Source organism: Cryptomeria japonica, chromosome 7, assembly GCF_030272615.1.
Source record: "Cryptomeria japonica chromosome 7, Sugi_1.0, whole genome shotgun sequence".
NCBI classification, from domain to species: domain Eukaryota; kingdom Viridiplantae; phylum Streptophyta; class Pinopsida; order Cupressales; family Cupressaceae; genus Cryptomeria; species Cryptomeria japonica.
The window spans coordinates 362612062-362631241 of NC_081411.1; the positions used below are offsets into that span (position 1 = coordinate 362612062).

A 19180-nucleotide genomic window follows, 5' to 3' on the forward strand; every position below is an offset into this window, starting at 1 on the left:
TGGGTTCTTTCTTTATTGGAGGGTTTTCTGATTTTTTCCAACAAAAAATATTAAGGGTGTTGTTGTTTTTTGATTCTTTTCCAAAAAATATTATGATGGATTTTTTTTTCATTAGTTTTGAGAAGATGATCTTGGTGTCTCTAGATAAAGGGAGGGATGACTTTGTTACCCAACATCATGTTGAAAGGTTCAAAGGATTATGGTAAACTTGGTCATATCCAGAAAATCTATAGAACTAGGGAGGGTCTCAATAGTAAGCTCATGTCGCAAAGCATTTTGAGGAGAAGGGGGCAACCTTCTATGCATTCGTGGCCAAATGGCCTACACATTATATCACATCTTCTATAGGGTAGTTAGTAGAATCATGACCATTAAGAGAGGGTATTAAATTATTATTGTAATATTAATATAATGGCAATCTTAGTCATTTAGTTAGTATTTAGAAACTTTTGTTTATGTCTTTCGTCTTTAGTTAGTTTTTAGAAGTTTCCCTTTTGTCTTTCATGTTTTTATTCTCAATTGTTTTCATTATGAAAATATTGTCTTGTAATTTTCTATATAAGGAGTATTCCTCTCCTTAATTAATAACAATATCAAATTATCATTTTGGTGTGTTGGGCAAGGATTTTTCATTTTAGAACTATTAAATTATGTGTTAAGGGTTTGACCAAAGTGAAAAATCCTTTCCCAACACACTAAAATGATAATTCAATGTTGTTATTAATTAAGGAGAGGAATACTCCTTATATAGAAAATTACAAGACAATCTTTCCATAATGGAAATGATTGAGAATAAAACCATAAAAGACAAAAATGAAACTTTTGAAAACTAACTAAAGATGAACCACATAAACAAAAGCTTATATATATATATATATATATATATATATATATATATATATATATATATATATATATATATATATATATATATATATATATATATATATATATATATATATATATATATATATATATAGGCATATCGCTACAAAGATGGTAGCAACTATTTCATTGATCACAGAAGAAAAAAAAATAGATTCAACAAAAAACAAATACAATCTTAATAGCCTCTATAACCTCTTGAACTCTACTCAACTGCTCATAAGGGGGAAAATACCCATTTACACTCATCATATACTCATACATCTCAAGATTATTTCTGCTCAAGCCATCTTTAGAGACATTACAATATCATGCCTATCCTTATTTTCTAAAACCATTTCTATGTCAAAAGCATCAACAACTAGACCATTAAAGGCTTCAAACTTAAGCCTCGGTAGGGACCTCATAGTTGGGTCCTAAAGAAGGGGGATAACAATGCATCTAATAACCTTCTCCACTGCCTCATGGCCCCTAGTAGTCTGTACTAGAATATAAATAAAGCTCTGAAGGAGCTCAACAATGTGAACATGACCATGGGTTAGGCATGTGCATCTCCCAAGATCTTCTTCACTGCTTCCTCCACCTCATCCATGCCTAACACAAATATTTCCCTCATTTGCATGTCCATTGACGCCTTCTTGCAATCCATAATTAGGACTATGCCAAGGTCCTCTGGCCCCAACCCCTCTATACTTTGTTCTTTGTTGTATTTTCAATCTGCATACTTGACTTTATAGCGAAGAGAGAAGTTGGCAATTTCCATGCGGGAGGTCATTTTTGACTGATAATCCTAAATGAACTGGCTTAGCGATATAGATAGATTCCCCAAACATCTCTACACATTCCACCTATGCTCTTCATATCGCAATGAAGGTATTCATAGAGTTACCTTGTGCAGTCAATGTCAGAATATATATATATATATATATATATATATATATATATATATATATATATATATATATATATATATACCTATGTATCTATATATACATATATATCTATATATATACATATATATAGATCTATATACATAGATATACATATATATACATAAAACTCCCACTTGAAAAGTGAAATAATAAGTGCATCTCGAGTACATTATAATAATAGGAAAGTCTCACAAGTACAGGTATAGTACTCAATAATAAAGATAGCATTATTTCATAACTGAGATATACAAGGGGCTAAAACTACAACCTGCATCCATGATTAAAAAAATAGGTCATGAGAACAACCATACGTATCCAAGCAATCTAAAAATAATTTACATGGTCATCTATAGTATCTAAAGAATTCTGAGCTCAACTTAATGATCTAATCCTTCAAGATCCCTTGCTATCGCTACTAAATAAAGGAGTTGAACTCGCCATTAGGGTGTCTCTTTCCTCCCCATCCAACACTCAAAGTTAAGGAGAAGTATCTACAATACAAATGTAATAGACTATTAGTAATTATCTTTCTTAGTTTATTTCTTTATTTATACCTATCATACACACCATAGATCTAAAAATATTAAAATACATTGAATAGATTTCACAATGCATCTTCTCAATAATAGAAACATGTCAAATAATCATTACAAGATAACCAATATTCATAACACATCTTTTATATTATCCAATATACATATTAATGAAATAACAACAAAAGATGAGCATCAATGATAAAGTACAATTATTTTTAATCTTTTAAGGTTTGACTTAGTATAACACATTATGATATTGATATTAGGATTCAATTGTGTATTTTTTAAGTCAAACTCATTTACACATCCATAATTGTAATCCACATCCACATAAATTACTACTTACATCTCATACTACGAAATAATTATCCATATGATTTGATATGCCTTCTTAATAACCCATGGTCAAGGTAGGAGCACATGCATCCCAACCTTTGCACAACACACATAGCCAAACATACTAGTAACAAATAATTAATACACAAACATATATAAAATTAATATCATTTAACTAATACATGACAAAATATTCACAATTTCAATGCACAAGCCACATACATTAAAAAAAACATATAAAACAAAAACATTGAATAAAAATAGGATACAAGCACTTCACAAATTATAGGAAAACAATGATGGAATAAGATTCAAATGACATAAAGACTTTACAAATATGATAAATATACTTGGACTATTTTAGGACACTTCAACACCATGACTTAGTTCTTCTTTGATGTTGTTTGTGTTGCACACCATAATCTTCCTGCATATACTTTAGTAGCATTGTTAGAATTATATATTTATATAATCACATTTAATCAGTTAGTTGTGATAATGTAATCAAATATTATATCTAACACTAAGTTGACACTTTGCATCCAATAAAAGTCAATAAAGAAATTTCAATTTTATAATAGAATTGGAACAACATAGAATTATAAAAGGACTAGGAATGATAGATGTTACAATCAATAACCTACATCTTAATTTTATTTGATGTTTGAACACCTTCATGAGTTGGTTGAGACTAGATGTTCAATATTTTGGATAATTTGAATGTGTGTGTGTGTGTGTGTGTGTGTGTGTGTGTGTGCGCGCGCGCGCGTGCACTTGCGTGTTTAATAGTTGATTCTATTATAGAGAAGAGAGCATCAATGTGTAGACACATTTTATCTAAGAAATGATAGGCTTTGCTATTATATTTGAAAGATGCAAGAAACCGTATGCAAGTGGACTAAGTGCGCATTCATGGGGGTGGGCCTTGGAAACCTTTGAAGCCAAAGAGTCATCCATGTGTATAGGTTCAAAAAAAGATTCACCATGGAAAGTATATTCTCATAAACAAGATTCACTAATTGAATATATATTGTAATACTGGAGATCAAGGAGAGACTTTTGGTTCTCCCAAAAACTATGTGTTTAACAATTTATTATATAATACTGTGAGGTAGAAGTGATCATATGTAAAAAATGCTCAAGAAGAGTTCTAATGCATAACAATTGAATCACCAAATGAGTAAGTTTATATGAAGAAACTAAATAAACAACAACTAACTAATTATTAAAAATGCTCTCAACAAGATGACATGTGTAAGAATACACCTAAATAAATAAATAACTAGAATACGAAAAAGAAATATATTAATAAATAATAACTAGAATATGAAAATAAGTATATTAATACACTAATAATTTATTTATATTATATTTTTTTACAATTAATTAATTAATTTGTATAATTAAACAATTAATTTATTTTAAAATAATAATTATGATTCAAATATTTAACACTCTTGTAAGAAGAATAATACTAATAGTAAAACCCTAATACCATCACTTCTACAAACCTAATTAAAAAAAACCCTACCTATTGTGTTGATTGTGTTGATGATAGAACTTTCCGTCCTAAACTTAGGGTTTTAAAATAATAATTATGATTCAAATATTTAACAATCTTATAAAAAGAATAGAATTAATTTTATTGAAACCCCTTCCATGCACTAATAGTAAAACCCTAATACCATCACTTCTACAAACCTAATTAAAAAAAACCCTACCTATTGCGTTGATGATAGAGCTTTCCACCGTAAACTTAGGGTTGTGTCCACTATATCATGTTGTTGGAGCATAATAACGTCCTTTTAGTCCTTAATGCCAAGTTGATTCTTCTTAATCCTCTAGTTTGAGATACAATGTGAATTCTAAGGAATCTATGTAGTTTTCATGGGTTCGTAAGTGTATCCTTTTCCTTTCAACTTATGTGGGCGACACCACTTGGACGTAGGTAATTCAGACAGCATCCATTGAAAACATTTGTTTGGAAAACAATTTTATTATTATCTTTATATTCCACAAACTCTTTGGTCTCGTAAATTATATTAAAACCAGTCATTCATTCATTTGGCATATATGTGACTTCACCCCTAGATATTTATGCTTGACTTTACTCCTAGAGAGTTTTTAGTAAACATATCATATAAGGTACGTGGGCTCCTCAAAAAAATAAAAAATACAAGAGAATTTGTGATACTAAGGAAAACAAGGCACTTCAACAATAATTTATTTCAATCTTCTCAGGCCTTGATGGCGAAGTCTTTGGAACTTCTAAAGAAGGGTCGGCGTTATTCAGTTGGTGTAGTCAAAGGTATAAACAGAATTGCAAATGCAAAATTAAGTCGATTTCTTGAGAACAAGAGCCGGGGTAGCTGAAAGATGGTAGGCTATTAGGTTAGAATTTTGGATTCTATCCTTGTCACGTGTAAGGTGAGTTGTTGCCACGTAAGTCAGAGAGAGTGAACGGAACAAGTTAAATAGATGGTGTTTGGTAGCCTAGTATGACTTTAAGTGTTATAAAGGAAATTTATGAACTTCTGTATACGTTGCCTTGTGAAAACGCCAAGTCAGCCGCCCAATCAAGAATTAAACGGGCTTCATTTATTTCTTCTAGTAGGGGTCCACGATTACTGACTTAGCCGGCCACCTCTAAAATAACTACATAAGCGCTAAGCTGAATTCTCTTTCACCATAATTCAGGGTACTTTTTTTTTGAAGTTTTAATTTTATAGGTCAATGGAACAGGGGATTTGATTTGACCGCGGCGAAATATAAATTTTCTTACACGAGGAAAAATTCAATATTAATAATTAGAAGGATGGAAAAGAGTATTGACCCAAAAAAAATAAAAATTACAATATATTTTTATTTTTAGGGGTGAAAAGTTTGTTAGTGGTTTTGGTTGAATTTGTTAGGGATAATGATGGTCATGTTAAATCAATTGAAGATGTTTAAAGACATATTTTTCATGATTATTTAATGATTGTTTATATAAAGCATGAATTCTTAAGACACAATGATTTAATTGGAGGTCTTTATAGACTTATATTCTTCGTGATAATACTGCATGATTGTTTTTACATAAAGTTTTTTTTTAGCTTTTTCACCTTATCTTTCATACGTTGGCAACAACTTATAAGCTTCTACACACCTATTTCCCATCTCCTTGCCAAAACTCTTAACAAGAAGAAAATCCTCGTTTGATGAAGGAACATTGATACTTATCTATTTTCTCACTAGTGCATGTGTTTATACTCAAATTGCAAGACTTTTCATAAAAAGTTTCTATATGGTGCTATAATCCTTATCACCATGCTAGTAGGGGTCCATGATTATTGGCTTAGTCAACCAACTCCAAAATAACTAGATAAGTGCTAAGTTGAATTCTATTTCCCCATAATTCGATGGTATTTTTTAAAAATGTTTTATGAGATGCATTATGACAATCTACAATTGGCATGTGGTAAGTACTACTCAAAACATAATATGCAATCAACTATTACACATTTGTTTGCACAAGATTAGCAAGTAAGCTACTTGCATGAACAGTTACATACAATATGGTACTTGATATATGAATGCACAAAGAATCACGAGGTTGAGAATTAGGATTCTTATGATTTGATAAGGCATGGTGTATCCTTTTGACTTGTGTAGATTATGTTGGTGTCAAATACACAAAGTATGTTGGTAAGCTTTAATGGTTGCTATGAACTCATGCAACACATATAGTACATACATTATAAATGAAGTCCAACCAAGCTAATAGCTTGGCATTGTGTCTATTTTGATATGTCTCCAAGGTGTATGGTCATGTGGCGTAGGTGGATAGGTTGTTACTAAGGGTCAAAGTTGAATGGTACTATTTCTTATGCTACTAGGTGTTGAGCATATATGGTGCCAATTGTCAAACTCATATGGAGCCACTTCTTATGGCATAGAGGGTCACTAGGTGTTGAGAGGGTATGGTGATGTTTCTTGTGGAGGAACTAATGCCACATGTTGCATGCATATGGTTTGATGCTAGGTAGACTAAATTATAGAGCATGTTTGATGGAACACAATGTTGAAATGTGCATAGCATATGTGGCTGTATAGATGCTATATGAATTCATGCTAAGTGTTGTACATTAAGAGTTGGTGAAGCTTGTGTAGTTGCATGAAGTAGAGCCTTAGAATGTACATCTATGCACAAGGCCATCTTGATATTGTGTTAGCTCTAAAGGGGATGCACAAGGTATGCATTGTTGCTAATCATCACTAGGAGGATTTAATCATAACACCAACTTCTTCTATTCGTCGAAGACTTTCTTTTGAGGCCCTATGAAGATTTAACTCAACAAAACCAACTTTATGTGGTTTCCAAGAGGTATTCCATTTGTCCACGTTCATATTACTTTATTAACATGTGCAATTTTCTAGGGTATAGAAAACATAGGGGTGGGCCTTGTCCCATAATATGTAACTTACACTTGATCATATTATACATTATACACTCATGGTGAAACATCATGTGGACATTTGGCCCACACATTGCCGTAAGTTTGACCTCTATCTCCAAGTGTTCCATGGTGACTCTAAGATGCCACACTTGTTGATTTGATCCTAAATCTATGGTGTAGAACTCCCTATTATCCACCACTAAAATCAAACCTATTAACATTTTTTTCTTTATATATTATTAAATATTTATGTATAGAAATTGTAGCTATAAAAAACATTTGATTGATCTATCATGTGGTATCAGAAGGTATGTCATGTCAATGTTACTAGTCATGTTAAAAAGTTTATCCCATACATTGTAGTTTATAAAAGAGTTACTTGATTTCTAAAATCTCATAACAAAAATTGATTGATCTATTTTTTCCTCCCTAATTTTAAAAACATGTATAAACATAAAAAATTACATAAAAATTGAGTAGTAAAGTAAAAATCAACCCTAAACGTTTACTTCTCACTAGTAGGTTAGACCGTCAACTTGAGCGTAGGTTACAAATTATCTAACTAGAAATAACCGTCGCCAAAACTAGTGAATGACAGAACGATGATGAGTCGACAGGGACTTGACTGTAGTTTCGAAAAAGCAAAAAGCAAAAAATAATTTGCTGAGATACCCTGCAGATAATTAAACTTCCTAATAATAAGGAAAAAAACAAAAAAGCAAAAAAAAACAACAAAAACTGCTAGCAAAGCCAAAGCCGCGGTCTGTAAAGCCCGAAAAAGGGGTTTTTAAGAAGGCTGGTTTTGAGAAGAAAAAAGCCGACAGGCCGGACTGGATTCTTGGAATTTTGAGTTTTAAAGAGCATTCTGGACTTCCATGGATTGTTGAAAGCAAACGATGCCTTCTACTACCAACTTGCTTTTACTTAGGTAATGTTATTTTTAGCTGTCTGTAAATTGCTGCTTCTAAAGGTCTCATGCAAATGCAACCTTCTGCACTTTACAGAGCTATGCATTTCAACTATGTGAAAAGATGATGAGGAAGAAGAATTAAAGCAGTTGAATGGAGCTCTGGAGATTCGATCAGTAGTCAAGCTCTGGTTATGTGTTTTGCGAGCGGCTATGCTGGAAAGACTGTTCGGCTGGAGCAAAGCCTCCAAATGGTGAGCAATTTCATGATGATTTTGGAGAACTTAATTATTTTAGTGAGACTAGTTTTTTTCTGGCTTTGTGACGTTCATTGTGGTGAACGATTTAGTTATTTTAGGGAGATTGTAGTTTTCTTTGGCATTTTGATTTTGCTTTTGGTGAAGATGGTAATTATTTTAGCCTGTTTGAAGTCTTTTCCATTTTGATTTTGATTTTGGTTGTGGCGAATGTTGTTAGTCATTTTAGTGAAACCGTAATTTATTTTTTCGTTCTCTTTAAATCTGATTAAATTAATTCTGTTGAATGATGTTATTATTTTAGCCAGGTTGCAGTTTTTTCTTTGGCATTTTAATCTTAATTCAGGCGACTGGTATAGTTACTTTAGGTAGACTGTGTGTGTGTGTGTTTTTTTAATGCGCATTTTGTTTATGATTCTGTTAAATGGTGTAGAGAATTTAGTGAGACACTAATTTTTTCCCTCTCCTAATTTTGGTGAATGATATGGTTATTTTAGTGATACTGAAGTTTTTTGATTTTGATTTCGATTTCGATTCCCGTAAGAATATAAGATGTAATTATTTAGCGCGACTCTGGTTTTTATTGACATTTTAATTTTGGTAAATGATGATGTTATTTTAGGAAGACTGGGTTTGGGGGCGGCCCAGGTGGAGGAGAGGTTTTTCATTTTGATTTTGGTGAATTATATAACTTTTCTAGAATGAATTTTGTGCCTGGCATCTTGATTTTGGTGAATCATGTATTTATTTTAGCGGGTACCTTGTTGGTTTAAACAAGTTTTATTTCATTTTTCATTTTGTTTCTGCTGAATGATATAGTTATTTTAGCGAGACTGGGTTTTCTTTACTTCTTGATTTTGATTCTCGAAAGACGTGAATGATGTAGCAAATCTCTGGTGAAAACCGTGATAAACCGCGTCAAATTGATGCGGAACAAGAGAAGTATAAAGATAAAGCAGGCGAGGCAAGATATTGCTCAACTTTTAGGGAATGGCCAACACCAAAATTGCTTCAAACGTGTGAGTAGAGCTATTGCTTTCCGATTTGATCAATTAATAGCTTGGATTGATAAAGCTTTGCATTTATTTCGGCCGTTTCGCTGTATTTTTTCGTTTATTAGAGCGGTTGAGTTGTATTTAGCAGAGGATGCTATGGTTTGAGTTTCCACAAAGCTAACTGATAACAATTAAAGCACAAAGACTCCTCGTTAGCCAGACGGAGGTATTTATGGCTTCCAGGTGGCTTCTTCAGTTTTGGATTGAACAGTTAGATGACTGTTGGTCTGTGTTATTTTGTGACTTCGTGGGAGTCGAACCTTTGTACGAGTTATCAAAAGTACTTTATATCGAATTTCGAAGCGTAATTTCGCTGCACGGGTGGAGGTTGCTTTGTTTTCTCGTTTGGCGGGGGCATGTGCTATAGGTCGCTTCTTCATTTCTGGAAATGAAAAGCTGTAAAACAGAATCATGTCAGAAAGGATACATCTAGAAGGGTTAAATATTTAAAATCTACTTCAAGAGGTGAATAACAAACAATTTAATCTAATTACAAACTGCCAATGGAACAATAAAATATATACCAGATTTAAGATCACAATTTTTGTTCATAATTGCGGGCAATTGAGGGTTCTGAAAAACCCTCACAGACATTTGTGGAAATAAACGCACTTTTTCGGTAATTTTAAGAGTTCAAAAACTATGGGACTATTTTGAACACATTCTTTGTTTAGAGTTTAAAACGTTAGTTCTCTCGAATTAATAAATGCAAGAGGCTGGCTATATTGAACCCATTCTTGTAATAAAGATTAAAAACTTCACTCTTAGAATTTAGTACGCTAGAGGCTAAAACTAGCTTTAGTTACATGAAAGCCTGTGTCGTAAACGGTGCAGGCATAAAAATAAGTTTTATTTTTTAGAATCGATAATAGGCATGGATATTGCCCAGTGCTTCTAGATTTCACGGTTAGGGATCAGGGATCTGGGATCTGTTTATCTCCCCAGAGACCAAGTTCAAGCCCGTTAGAAACATTTGTCGGATTCAACATTCTGTTAATATGCAAAATCCTAATGAAACAACCATTAGCTCTGTTTCCAATGACGTGGACCAGGATGTCCGTAGGAGATAATTTCCAATTTAATCAGTTGGTATGCTAACCTGTATGTTGACTTGGGAATGTTAGGATTTACTTTCACTTATCACATATGGAGGGAAATAAAACAACCCTATGTAAATATAAGAATAGCTAATTTTACTAGTTAGTTTAGATTAGTTATAATAATTGGTTTTTAAGATGTGTATTTGATTATATTTAAGAATATAAATAAAATAATAATAATAGAAATGTGTATTTTGATGTTGAAGAAGAGGAGATAAAAAATATCACTATAGACCAGTGTTTCTTATAGTTTGTTATTTGATTTGAGAAAAATGTACTTTGTGAAATATATGTTGGAACATGAATTTGGATTAAATTTACATTTATGGGCTTGACCTCTTAATTTATGTTTCTAATATGATAATGTAAATCTGAACCTTGTGTGTGGTCTTGAACTTGGGATCTTTAAATTTTAAATACCTTCACTAATGAGTTGCTTGTGTTTGTACCCACAATTTAAAAACTTCGTAATAATGAGTTGCTTGTGTTTGTACCCACAATTTAAAAACTTCGTTGAAAAATACCAGACTTGGAATTCTAAGGAGGAGAAGTCAACGTGTTCTTTCTTTGTGTCTTAGTCAAGCCCTATTAATTTATTCAACACTTTAAATAAAGTTGGGAGACAATAATTGGCAAATGCAATTGATAGTGATGTATTTGTGATGATAGTAACAATGGATGTCCAAGTGACCTAGTGCAAGAATTATGGTTTAATATTTTTGTTGATGTGAAGGATGATGTAGCTGATGTGACTAAGCAAGAGACTATCTAGTGATTTCTAAGTGATCTTTGTGATTGATAGATGAGAAGGGGTTGTCCTAATGATGGATTGATTGAGTTAGCTTGGGCCTAGGATTAATTTTGAATTATGAAAAAAATAGGTCCATCCCACATGTATGGTCTTGTAGTGTTGAAATAGATGAAAGCTATGTCTTGAACTTAATAAAAGAATTGATGTTTTAAGATGTAAAAATTATCTCAATAAAAATACCAACTATTTTTATTATCAACTTAAAATTCTAATGAATATGAATACCAAAACCATATACTAAGATAATATACAGTGGAAACGTGTTTCTCCACTCCAGACCCAATTCCTCACGTCCCCCGTCCCCCGTCCCCGACCCCCGTCCCCGTCCCCCGTCCCCGACCCCGACAGCCGTGGACGATACATCGACTTAAAAATGCTCTTGTAAATACCTGACATCTACTAACATATTATACGGTCAAAAATTTGGCAGAGTGGATCTCCACCTTCAAAAGTGACAAACCCTAGTAAGATAAATACCCCTAATTCCTTAATTGTATATGGAAAAACAAGACGAAAACAATTTGTATGGAAAGCTCTATCAATTATTACTGACAGTCGATCCTTAAATAATTTAAGTTCTTAAATTAATAACACGGTTGCCACGGTCTATAACAATATCAAGCGGCAAGGCCAATGTTGTTTCTAGGAATTTATAACAAACCTCCATAAAAGATAATTGAGGAGGAGTACAAATCGTAGTGTGGAGAAATTTGGTGGCCTTGAACAGTGCCTAGTGGTCTTGAACCTTTGGGGTCTATTCCTCTGAAATAACACAGAGAGACTTTCGGCAATCTAAACTTTTTGTTTTGTAAGTAAACATTTTATCTCATCTTGAATTTTTAGTATCTTCATGCTCCCCAGCATCATGCTGATGTTTGCAGACCTGATTATACTATTTGTGATTAGTTTAGATATATTTATAGCTCCAAAGTAGGTCTACATTATTAGAGTCTGAATTACCTTTTTCATCATTGGAGAGACTGGTATTGTTAGGAGTAAAGATCATTCAGGAAATTATGATTCCAATTTTTGGGCATTGCATGGGACTCTTGTAATGTCCCCTTCTTATTAGTCTCCAGATACTCACGAGTTTGGCCTATCACCTGACCCTTGTAGGCCAAGAGGATTGATTAGGGGGTCAATTTGCAGTGATTCATGGCTTCATATTTCATGTCTACTTGATTCTATGGCGAAATAAGGAGATAACACGTATTGTGAGATGTGTGCACTTTAATTATAATGTAATAATATTTAAAAAAAAGTGCAATTAAAAATAATATAATAAAATAAAATAATATAGTGTATCTACCGGATAAGAAGGGATCTTCTAGAAGGAATCATATGATTGGATATGAAAAGATTAAATAAAGCGAGGTGATTCATTGTTGATCATCAGTTGTTGAATATCTCTTCTTGTGTAGACTTGTGGAGCCGAAGGGTTTTTGCAGACAATCATTTGGGAACGAAAACTCCCGATGGTTAGCATAACTGAGGAGGTGAGAGATCTTCAGAGAGGCTGCTATTAAGAGAGGGAGACGCATCAGTCTTCCAAAGTGTGCTTATTGAGTTTGCTGTAGTTTTCATGGTGTATGGGGTATTCATGGCATCTTCAGATTTTCAGATCGAGTGCCCTTTTTGCATCAACTTTCCTTGAGGCTAGTAGGAGATATTATTAGTGGATGGTTGGAGGTCGAATTGTATGAAGTTTGGTCAATTTGCAGGTCTGATAGAAAAATCGACTTCAGCCTATATACCCATGATTTTGTTCATCCTTCATCATTGAAGCATCAAATACTAAGTTTGAGGACAGCGATATTTTTGGAAGTCAAAGGCGATTCTTCTTGAGATATTTCTAGGTGATATTGTGGAGGAATTAGAGTTCTATTAGTCTGAATCAAAATCATACTGGTCAGCTGTGTTTCTTCGATTTTGTTCACACCACTTCCTTTTGGCATCAAATCTCATCATTAATGGTAGCACTACCCTTGTAAGGTGAAGGCGAACCTTTTAGGAGAGAAGATTGAGGGTTTACTGCTGATCATCATTTAATATCAAACCTTTCATTAGCAGCAGTAGGGGCGATTTTTGAAGGAGATTGAACTGGCACATTGGAGGCTCCTTTGACCTTGATATTGCTTGCTTCTTCAAGGTGCTTTATCCCAGGTTCATTTGCAAATAAATTTCATTGTAATTCTCAGTTTGTGTGCATAAGATTAGAGCTGTCATTTGTCTTCAGAAGTCTGAAAATGGTCAATTAATATCAGTCAATATGTCTGATTATATCACTGTCATTGTAATGTCTTATTTGGTCTTCATATGAATGAAGAAGAAAGGAGAATTGATTGCATCTCTTACATGTTCTTTTCTGAGGATGTTTGACAACTGTTTATCATAACGTCAGTTTGTCGTAGGTCATGATTTTGTTGACTTAGACTCATAAATGTCATCAATAGCTGCTTATGCATCTCTAGGTAACTATCGGTCAAAGAGAGTCATTTAGTAGTTGATTATCCATGAAATGTTCATGTATGGTGGTCTTCATTACAAACTAAAACTGTCAGCATAACACACAAACTTCAGAACAGCATAACACGCAGTTTGGACAGCAAAATATTCCTTGTTTTCAGTCATAATAAGACGGGATATTTCAACTCTCTGTTGATCTGGGATGAGCCTTTTCATAACAGTTAACATGCACAAATACCTCATATCTGAGGTTGGTTTGACCATGATTTATTTCCTTTTTTTTGCACATTTAGTTTTAAGATCATATTTCACACGTTGAGGGTGTTGACTATTCAGTTTTGCTCCTATTGCCAAGATGGATTCCATTTGTCTTCTACTTTCTCTAGTTGCATCTACTCTCTCTAGTTGCATCTTAGGGATTGTTAATGTTTCATATGGCTGTGAAGAGTGCTTTCTTGCATGGGTATCTTCATGAGGAGATCTATATGGAGTAGCCTTCTAGATTTGTGTAGGATTCTTCACTTGTTCACATGCCTTGCCGTTCATCATATGGTCTCAAATAGTCCCCTTGAACTTGTTATGAAAACAAGGATAGCTTCTTGCTTGCTTTTGGTTTCATATGCTGCCATTTTGATCCTACAATTTATACTTAGAGACATGGGGAGGATCTTCTGATTGTTGTGTTATATGTGGATGATTTGATTCTCACAGGGAGTTCCACTTCCATGATCGAAAGCACTCTACGAGCATTGATGGAGCATTTTGATATGATTGATTTTGGACTTCCACATTACTTCCTTAGACTCTAGGTTCACCAAACTTCTGAGGGGATCTTTATTTTTTAGCAGAAGTATGCTCTAGATTTCTTTACAGATTTTGCGTGGCTGATTGCAAGCTTGCCCCCACACCATTTTAGTCAAGTATTTTACTGGCTACTGGTTGCTCTACTCCTACAGTTGATGCTACCTTGTATCAACAACTGGCTGGACTTCTTTTGTACTTGACACATAGTTGTCTTGATATTTCCTTTGTAGTTTTACTTGCCTCTCATTTCTTTTAGGAGCCTCATGAGATTCATTGGAAGGCAGCCAAATATATTTTGAGGTATATTCAGGACATATTGTAACAACCTCCCATGAGGGGTATTGCCTCTTGACCTCGTTGGGGCTTTGCCCCTTGACCGCGTTGGAGGCTCTGCTCCATGACTTCGTTGGGGGATTTGCCTCAAATCCCGACAAGGGGCATTCCACATTGACCACAAATCTCCACCCACCATTGTTATTGACAATGCAATCATTGCCATGTTTTTTATGTTTATTAGTTTAAACTTTAAACTTCACTTAGTATGCCAAAGTTTCATTTACAATTCTTATATTTATTCTTGGTTTTCTCCTAAAGTTCGAAAACTGCCCACCATTGTTAACATTAAAACATTCAAATTTCAATGCAATCATTGTCATGTTTTTAATGTTTATTAGTTTAATACTTAAAACTTTGTATAGTATGCCAAAAATTCATTTACAATTCTTATACTTATTCCCTATACATTTTTTTATAACTAATTTTCAAGTACTATATATATTTGCACAAACCCGCCCTGACTTCTCCAAGCGTTGGGCCCCCGTACCCCTGTCCCCAAAACCAGTCCCCCATGTCCTCAAGTCAGGAAATTTGGTGGAGCATAGCATTAAAATGAAAGTGCAATTAACATGCAATTTAAAGATAATCTACCACTAGAAGTTCTAATTTGAATTGCAATATTAATATGTTTTGCTGTTACAAGTTTGGAGGTGGATGTGCGTTCAAGAAACTTGCTTCAATACAACAAAATGACACACAACTGAAATACAAGTTAAACACCCTAGATTAGAGCATTAACATACATCTTGCAGCTCTGCTGTAGCCTAATGAAGGGTATGGCAGCTATAAAAAATCTACAAACCCATCAACCCTTCAACAATGAGTTTTACCACCAGCTGTAGCCATAGGCATAGAAGCATTTCCTTTCACCCAGCACTTGGAATAGAGCATTAACAAACTGTAGGTCATTGCAGGTCTTGATATCATGTCTTATCTGCTGAACAACAACTTCTTTACCTTATTTCCACCCTCCAAAGTTGCTCAACTGCCTTCTTCACTTCCAACAATCCCAAACTCTCACTGTTATCGAGAAAAAATAAGTTTATGGTCTGATTTTTAGTTGCAAGCCCGTACAGACCCAAAAATGAAGGCGCTACAGGCAGGAAAATTTCGCAAATAAATTCATATCTTCACCAAAACACAATTATCTAGCTTGCAATACATTGCAACCAATGTTAACAAGCTATGCGTCTGTTTGGGGCTGAAAAGAATCCTGATATCACAATGCTACCCCTGGAAATTACACATGTCATGCACAGCGACCCTTTGTACAACCTAATGAAGTTGTACAATTCGTCTAGTAAATTAAAACAGAAAATAGACACCTTAAAATGAGTCACAATGTGGTCACCCAACAAGGTGGATTGTTCTTTTAAAGTTTCAAGGCCACCCATCACTTGGTATAACTTCTAGAAGAAAAAGAGATGTATGACCCTACTAGGGCAATACCATTAAACCTCAATAGTACGGCCTACCATGAATACTTTACAAATCTCCTTCAAAACACTACAAAATCTCTGCTATCAAGTTTAGAAACAAATCCCAAAACATGAAATCAGAATACCTTGAAGATCATATTTTTTGGAAACCCTAACCTTTGAAAATTGTGAAAACAAAAGCGATTCCTGCATGAAATCACTCCAACAGGCTAGGGACCTGTTGTGATGTATTCACACATCGCCCCATTGCAAATGGGGAACCCCACTTTTTCACTTTCTAAGTTAGTTGCCTTAGCTTAGTTGTCTTAGTGTTGTCGTGTCTTTTCTATTAGCCTCTTACATGTAATACTTCGAGGTGGATCAGATCTCCTTCTTCTGAATGAAATGAGATATAACACTATCTTCAAATGGTTTCCCTTGTTCTAGAGCAATTCCAAGCGCCATGGCTAAGAATGAAATTCATGAGTCAAGAGGTGTGTCCAAGTATTAAGATCATTGAAGTCACCTAATCTAGGTTTGGGATGAAGGTTTGTCTTAATCATGTTGAAACATCAAGATCTAGTGCAAAGGAGCCTTAGATGACCGAAGGATGAAGTATTGAATCAAGATTTGAAAGGTTGCCAAACATAGTCTCAAAATCTTGATGAAGCTTTGGGATGCAAATGGATCACAAAGGCCTTCTAGTTGGCCAACTAAGAAGTGAATTGCAAAGCTGGTTGGTTGATCAGATGTCAACTTGCAAAGGTGCCTCTAAAAACAGACTTGATGTTGAGGTGCAAAGGGGTCTTAAAAAGCCGCCTTAAACAAATATTACAAAGGTCTTCCTAAAATCTGCCTTGGTGGATAAGTTGTAAAGCTCCTTCTAAAGATCGCCTTGGTGGTTGAATTGTAATGCTTCCTCCAAAATTCCGACTTGATGATGAAATTGCAATGGTGATTTGAAAATCCGACTTCAAGTGATGACTTGCAATGAGGTCTCAAATTTCCGCCAGCATGCTAAGTTGCAATGAGGTCTCAAATTTCCGCTAGCATGCTAAGTTGCAATGGGGTCTCAAATTTCCGCCAAGGTAATCAAGTTGCAATGATCTCCCCAAAAGCTGATAACTTGCAATGCTTTCCTAAAAAGCTGCCTAGGTGAAGAGTTGCAATGCTCACTCATTAGGTCGCCTAAGAGCAAGTCTTGCAATGCTACTGCAATTTGCTGCCTCAAGCAAATCTTGCAATGGTGCCTTGAAATGCTGCCATGATGTTAACATGTAACGGTCTTCTAAAATTCCGCCTTGAGCAAAACTTGCAATGACCCCTCAAATTTCCGCCAAGGTATCATTTTGCAATGACCCCTCAAATTTCCACCAAGGTATCAACTTGCAATGACCCCTCAAATTTCTGCCTTGGTATGAAGTTGCAATGATGGCTTGAAAATCCGATTTGATAAATTGCATTGCAATGATGGCTTGAAAATCCGATTTGATAAATTGCATTGCAATGATCAATTCAAAAGCCACCAATGTTGGAAAGATCAAAAAATTAATTTTATTTTTAATAGTGATGTAAGTCGGCCTAGGGAAGTTTAAAATGAGGAGACACGCACCTTAAACCCCAGCGCCTATATAAGAGAGTGGTGATCTTCATTCTAAGGCATCAATCAAAGCAATCAATTACAAGCAGCTCTGCAATTTAAAGACAGTGAACTACATAAGACAACATTCAGATTTATAATCAAGAAAGGCGAACTCCTTCGACATCAGTGATTGTGAAGGAGACATCAATTTGAAGATCAATGTTCAGATTTTCAAGGCGAATTTGAATCATTACACATTTGTAAGAAGGGTGAATTCACCTACAAGCAGTGATTTTGGATAGCAGATTTGATCATTTCATTGATCAAACACACTTGCAAGGAGGGTGTTGACGTGTATTTTGTACACAGCCTAACACAGGATAAAATACCCAAGGGTACCTTATCCTCTCTTGAATAAAGTTTCCGAATGCTGAAGATATCGCGAAAAGGATCAATCGGAGAAACTTCAAGGTTCTTATATGTAGGATCTCTACGTATGGATAAGCTCTTTGTGGTATGATGTGATTTGCTGGAATCACAAGGGGACTTACATTTGATGATTGAACTTCTGATCTGCTTTGAATATTGCTGGAACACAGGCTCTTACTAACTTTGACTTGAAAAAAAGGAAAAAAGAGGAGGGCGAGGAAAAGATCTAATCCTAACACTAAGAATGTAAGAGCAATGAATAATCTTTGATGAAATTCTAACTAAGTCTTGTTTTGACATCACAAGAACATCTCCACAAGGTTAGTGCGATCTTCGAAGGAAAGCTTTATCATGTTCAAATCATCACTGCAAGCATAGACACCATCAGGTTGATGCATATCAATGAAGAAGCAATAATTGAAGTTAAGTTTAAGCTGAATGATTCCAATTGACTACACAAGGCAAGTCTGCAATCAACAAACTGCTAGTAGTATTGATATACGAATTTCACCATCAATCAAACACATTTCTTCCACTCATCTAATAACATGAAATCAAATATGAGAAGTATAAAGACCATGCAAATTGTCGAATCGACCCATAAATTTTACAATTTCTTCAATGAAGTTACAAGTCTTTTACAACATCTTGGCAACAATCTTTGCCTTCTCTCTCTACTCTACTCTAATTACTATTCTATCAACTAGCTAACTACTCTCTATTTGTCTTCTAACCGCTTTCCAACTCCTTCTAACTGCCTTTACAAAATGAAATGCGAGGGCTTATATAGTGCCCTCAATACAATTCGATGGCTTAGATCAATTCGAGATCGATGGCCAAGATTCAACAATGAAAACCCTAATTAGGGTTTGTTACAACCATTACAT

At 34.4% G+C, this 19180-nt stretch overlaps 1 protein-coding gene across 6 annotated transcripts in view; it reads left to right on the forward strand.

The window, feature by feature from the left end:
- The first annotated feature begins 7844 nt into the window (after positions 1-7844).
- The window catches only part of LOC131040010 (uncharacterized), a 33167-nt gene continuing 21831 nt past the window's right edge, over positions 7845-19180 (forward strand). Inside the window, exons 1-3 of one of the 6 annotated variants that reach the window (XM_057972879.2) lie at positions 7845-8056; positions 8133-8289; positions 9179-9311. In XM_057972879.2, coding sequence (XP_057828862.2) covers positions 8249-8289; positions 9179-9311 — 174 coding nt within the window. In that variant the 5' untranslated portion in view covers positions 7845-8056; positions 8133-8248. Of the gene's footprint in view, positions 8057-8132; positions 8290-8914; positions 8971-9178; positions 9312-11852; positions 12067-12684; positions 13422-19180 lie in introns of those variants that run through there. The other 5 variants (XM_057972880.2, XM_057972881.2, XM_057972882.2 and 2 more) reach the window with 5 other exon arrangements.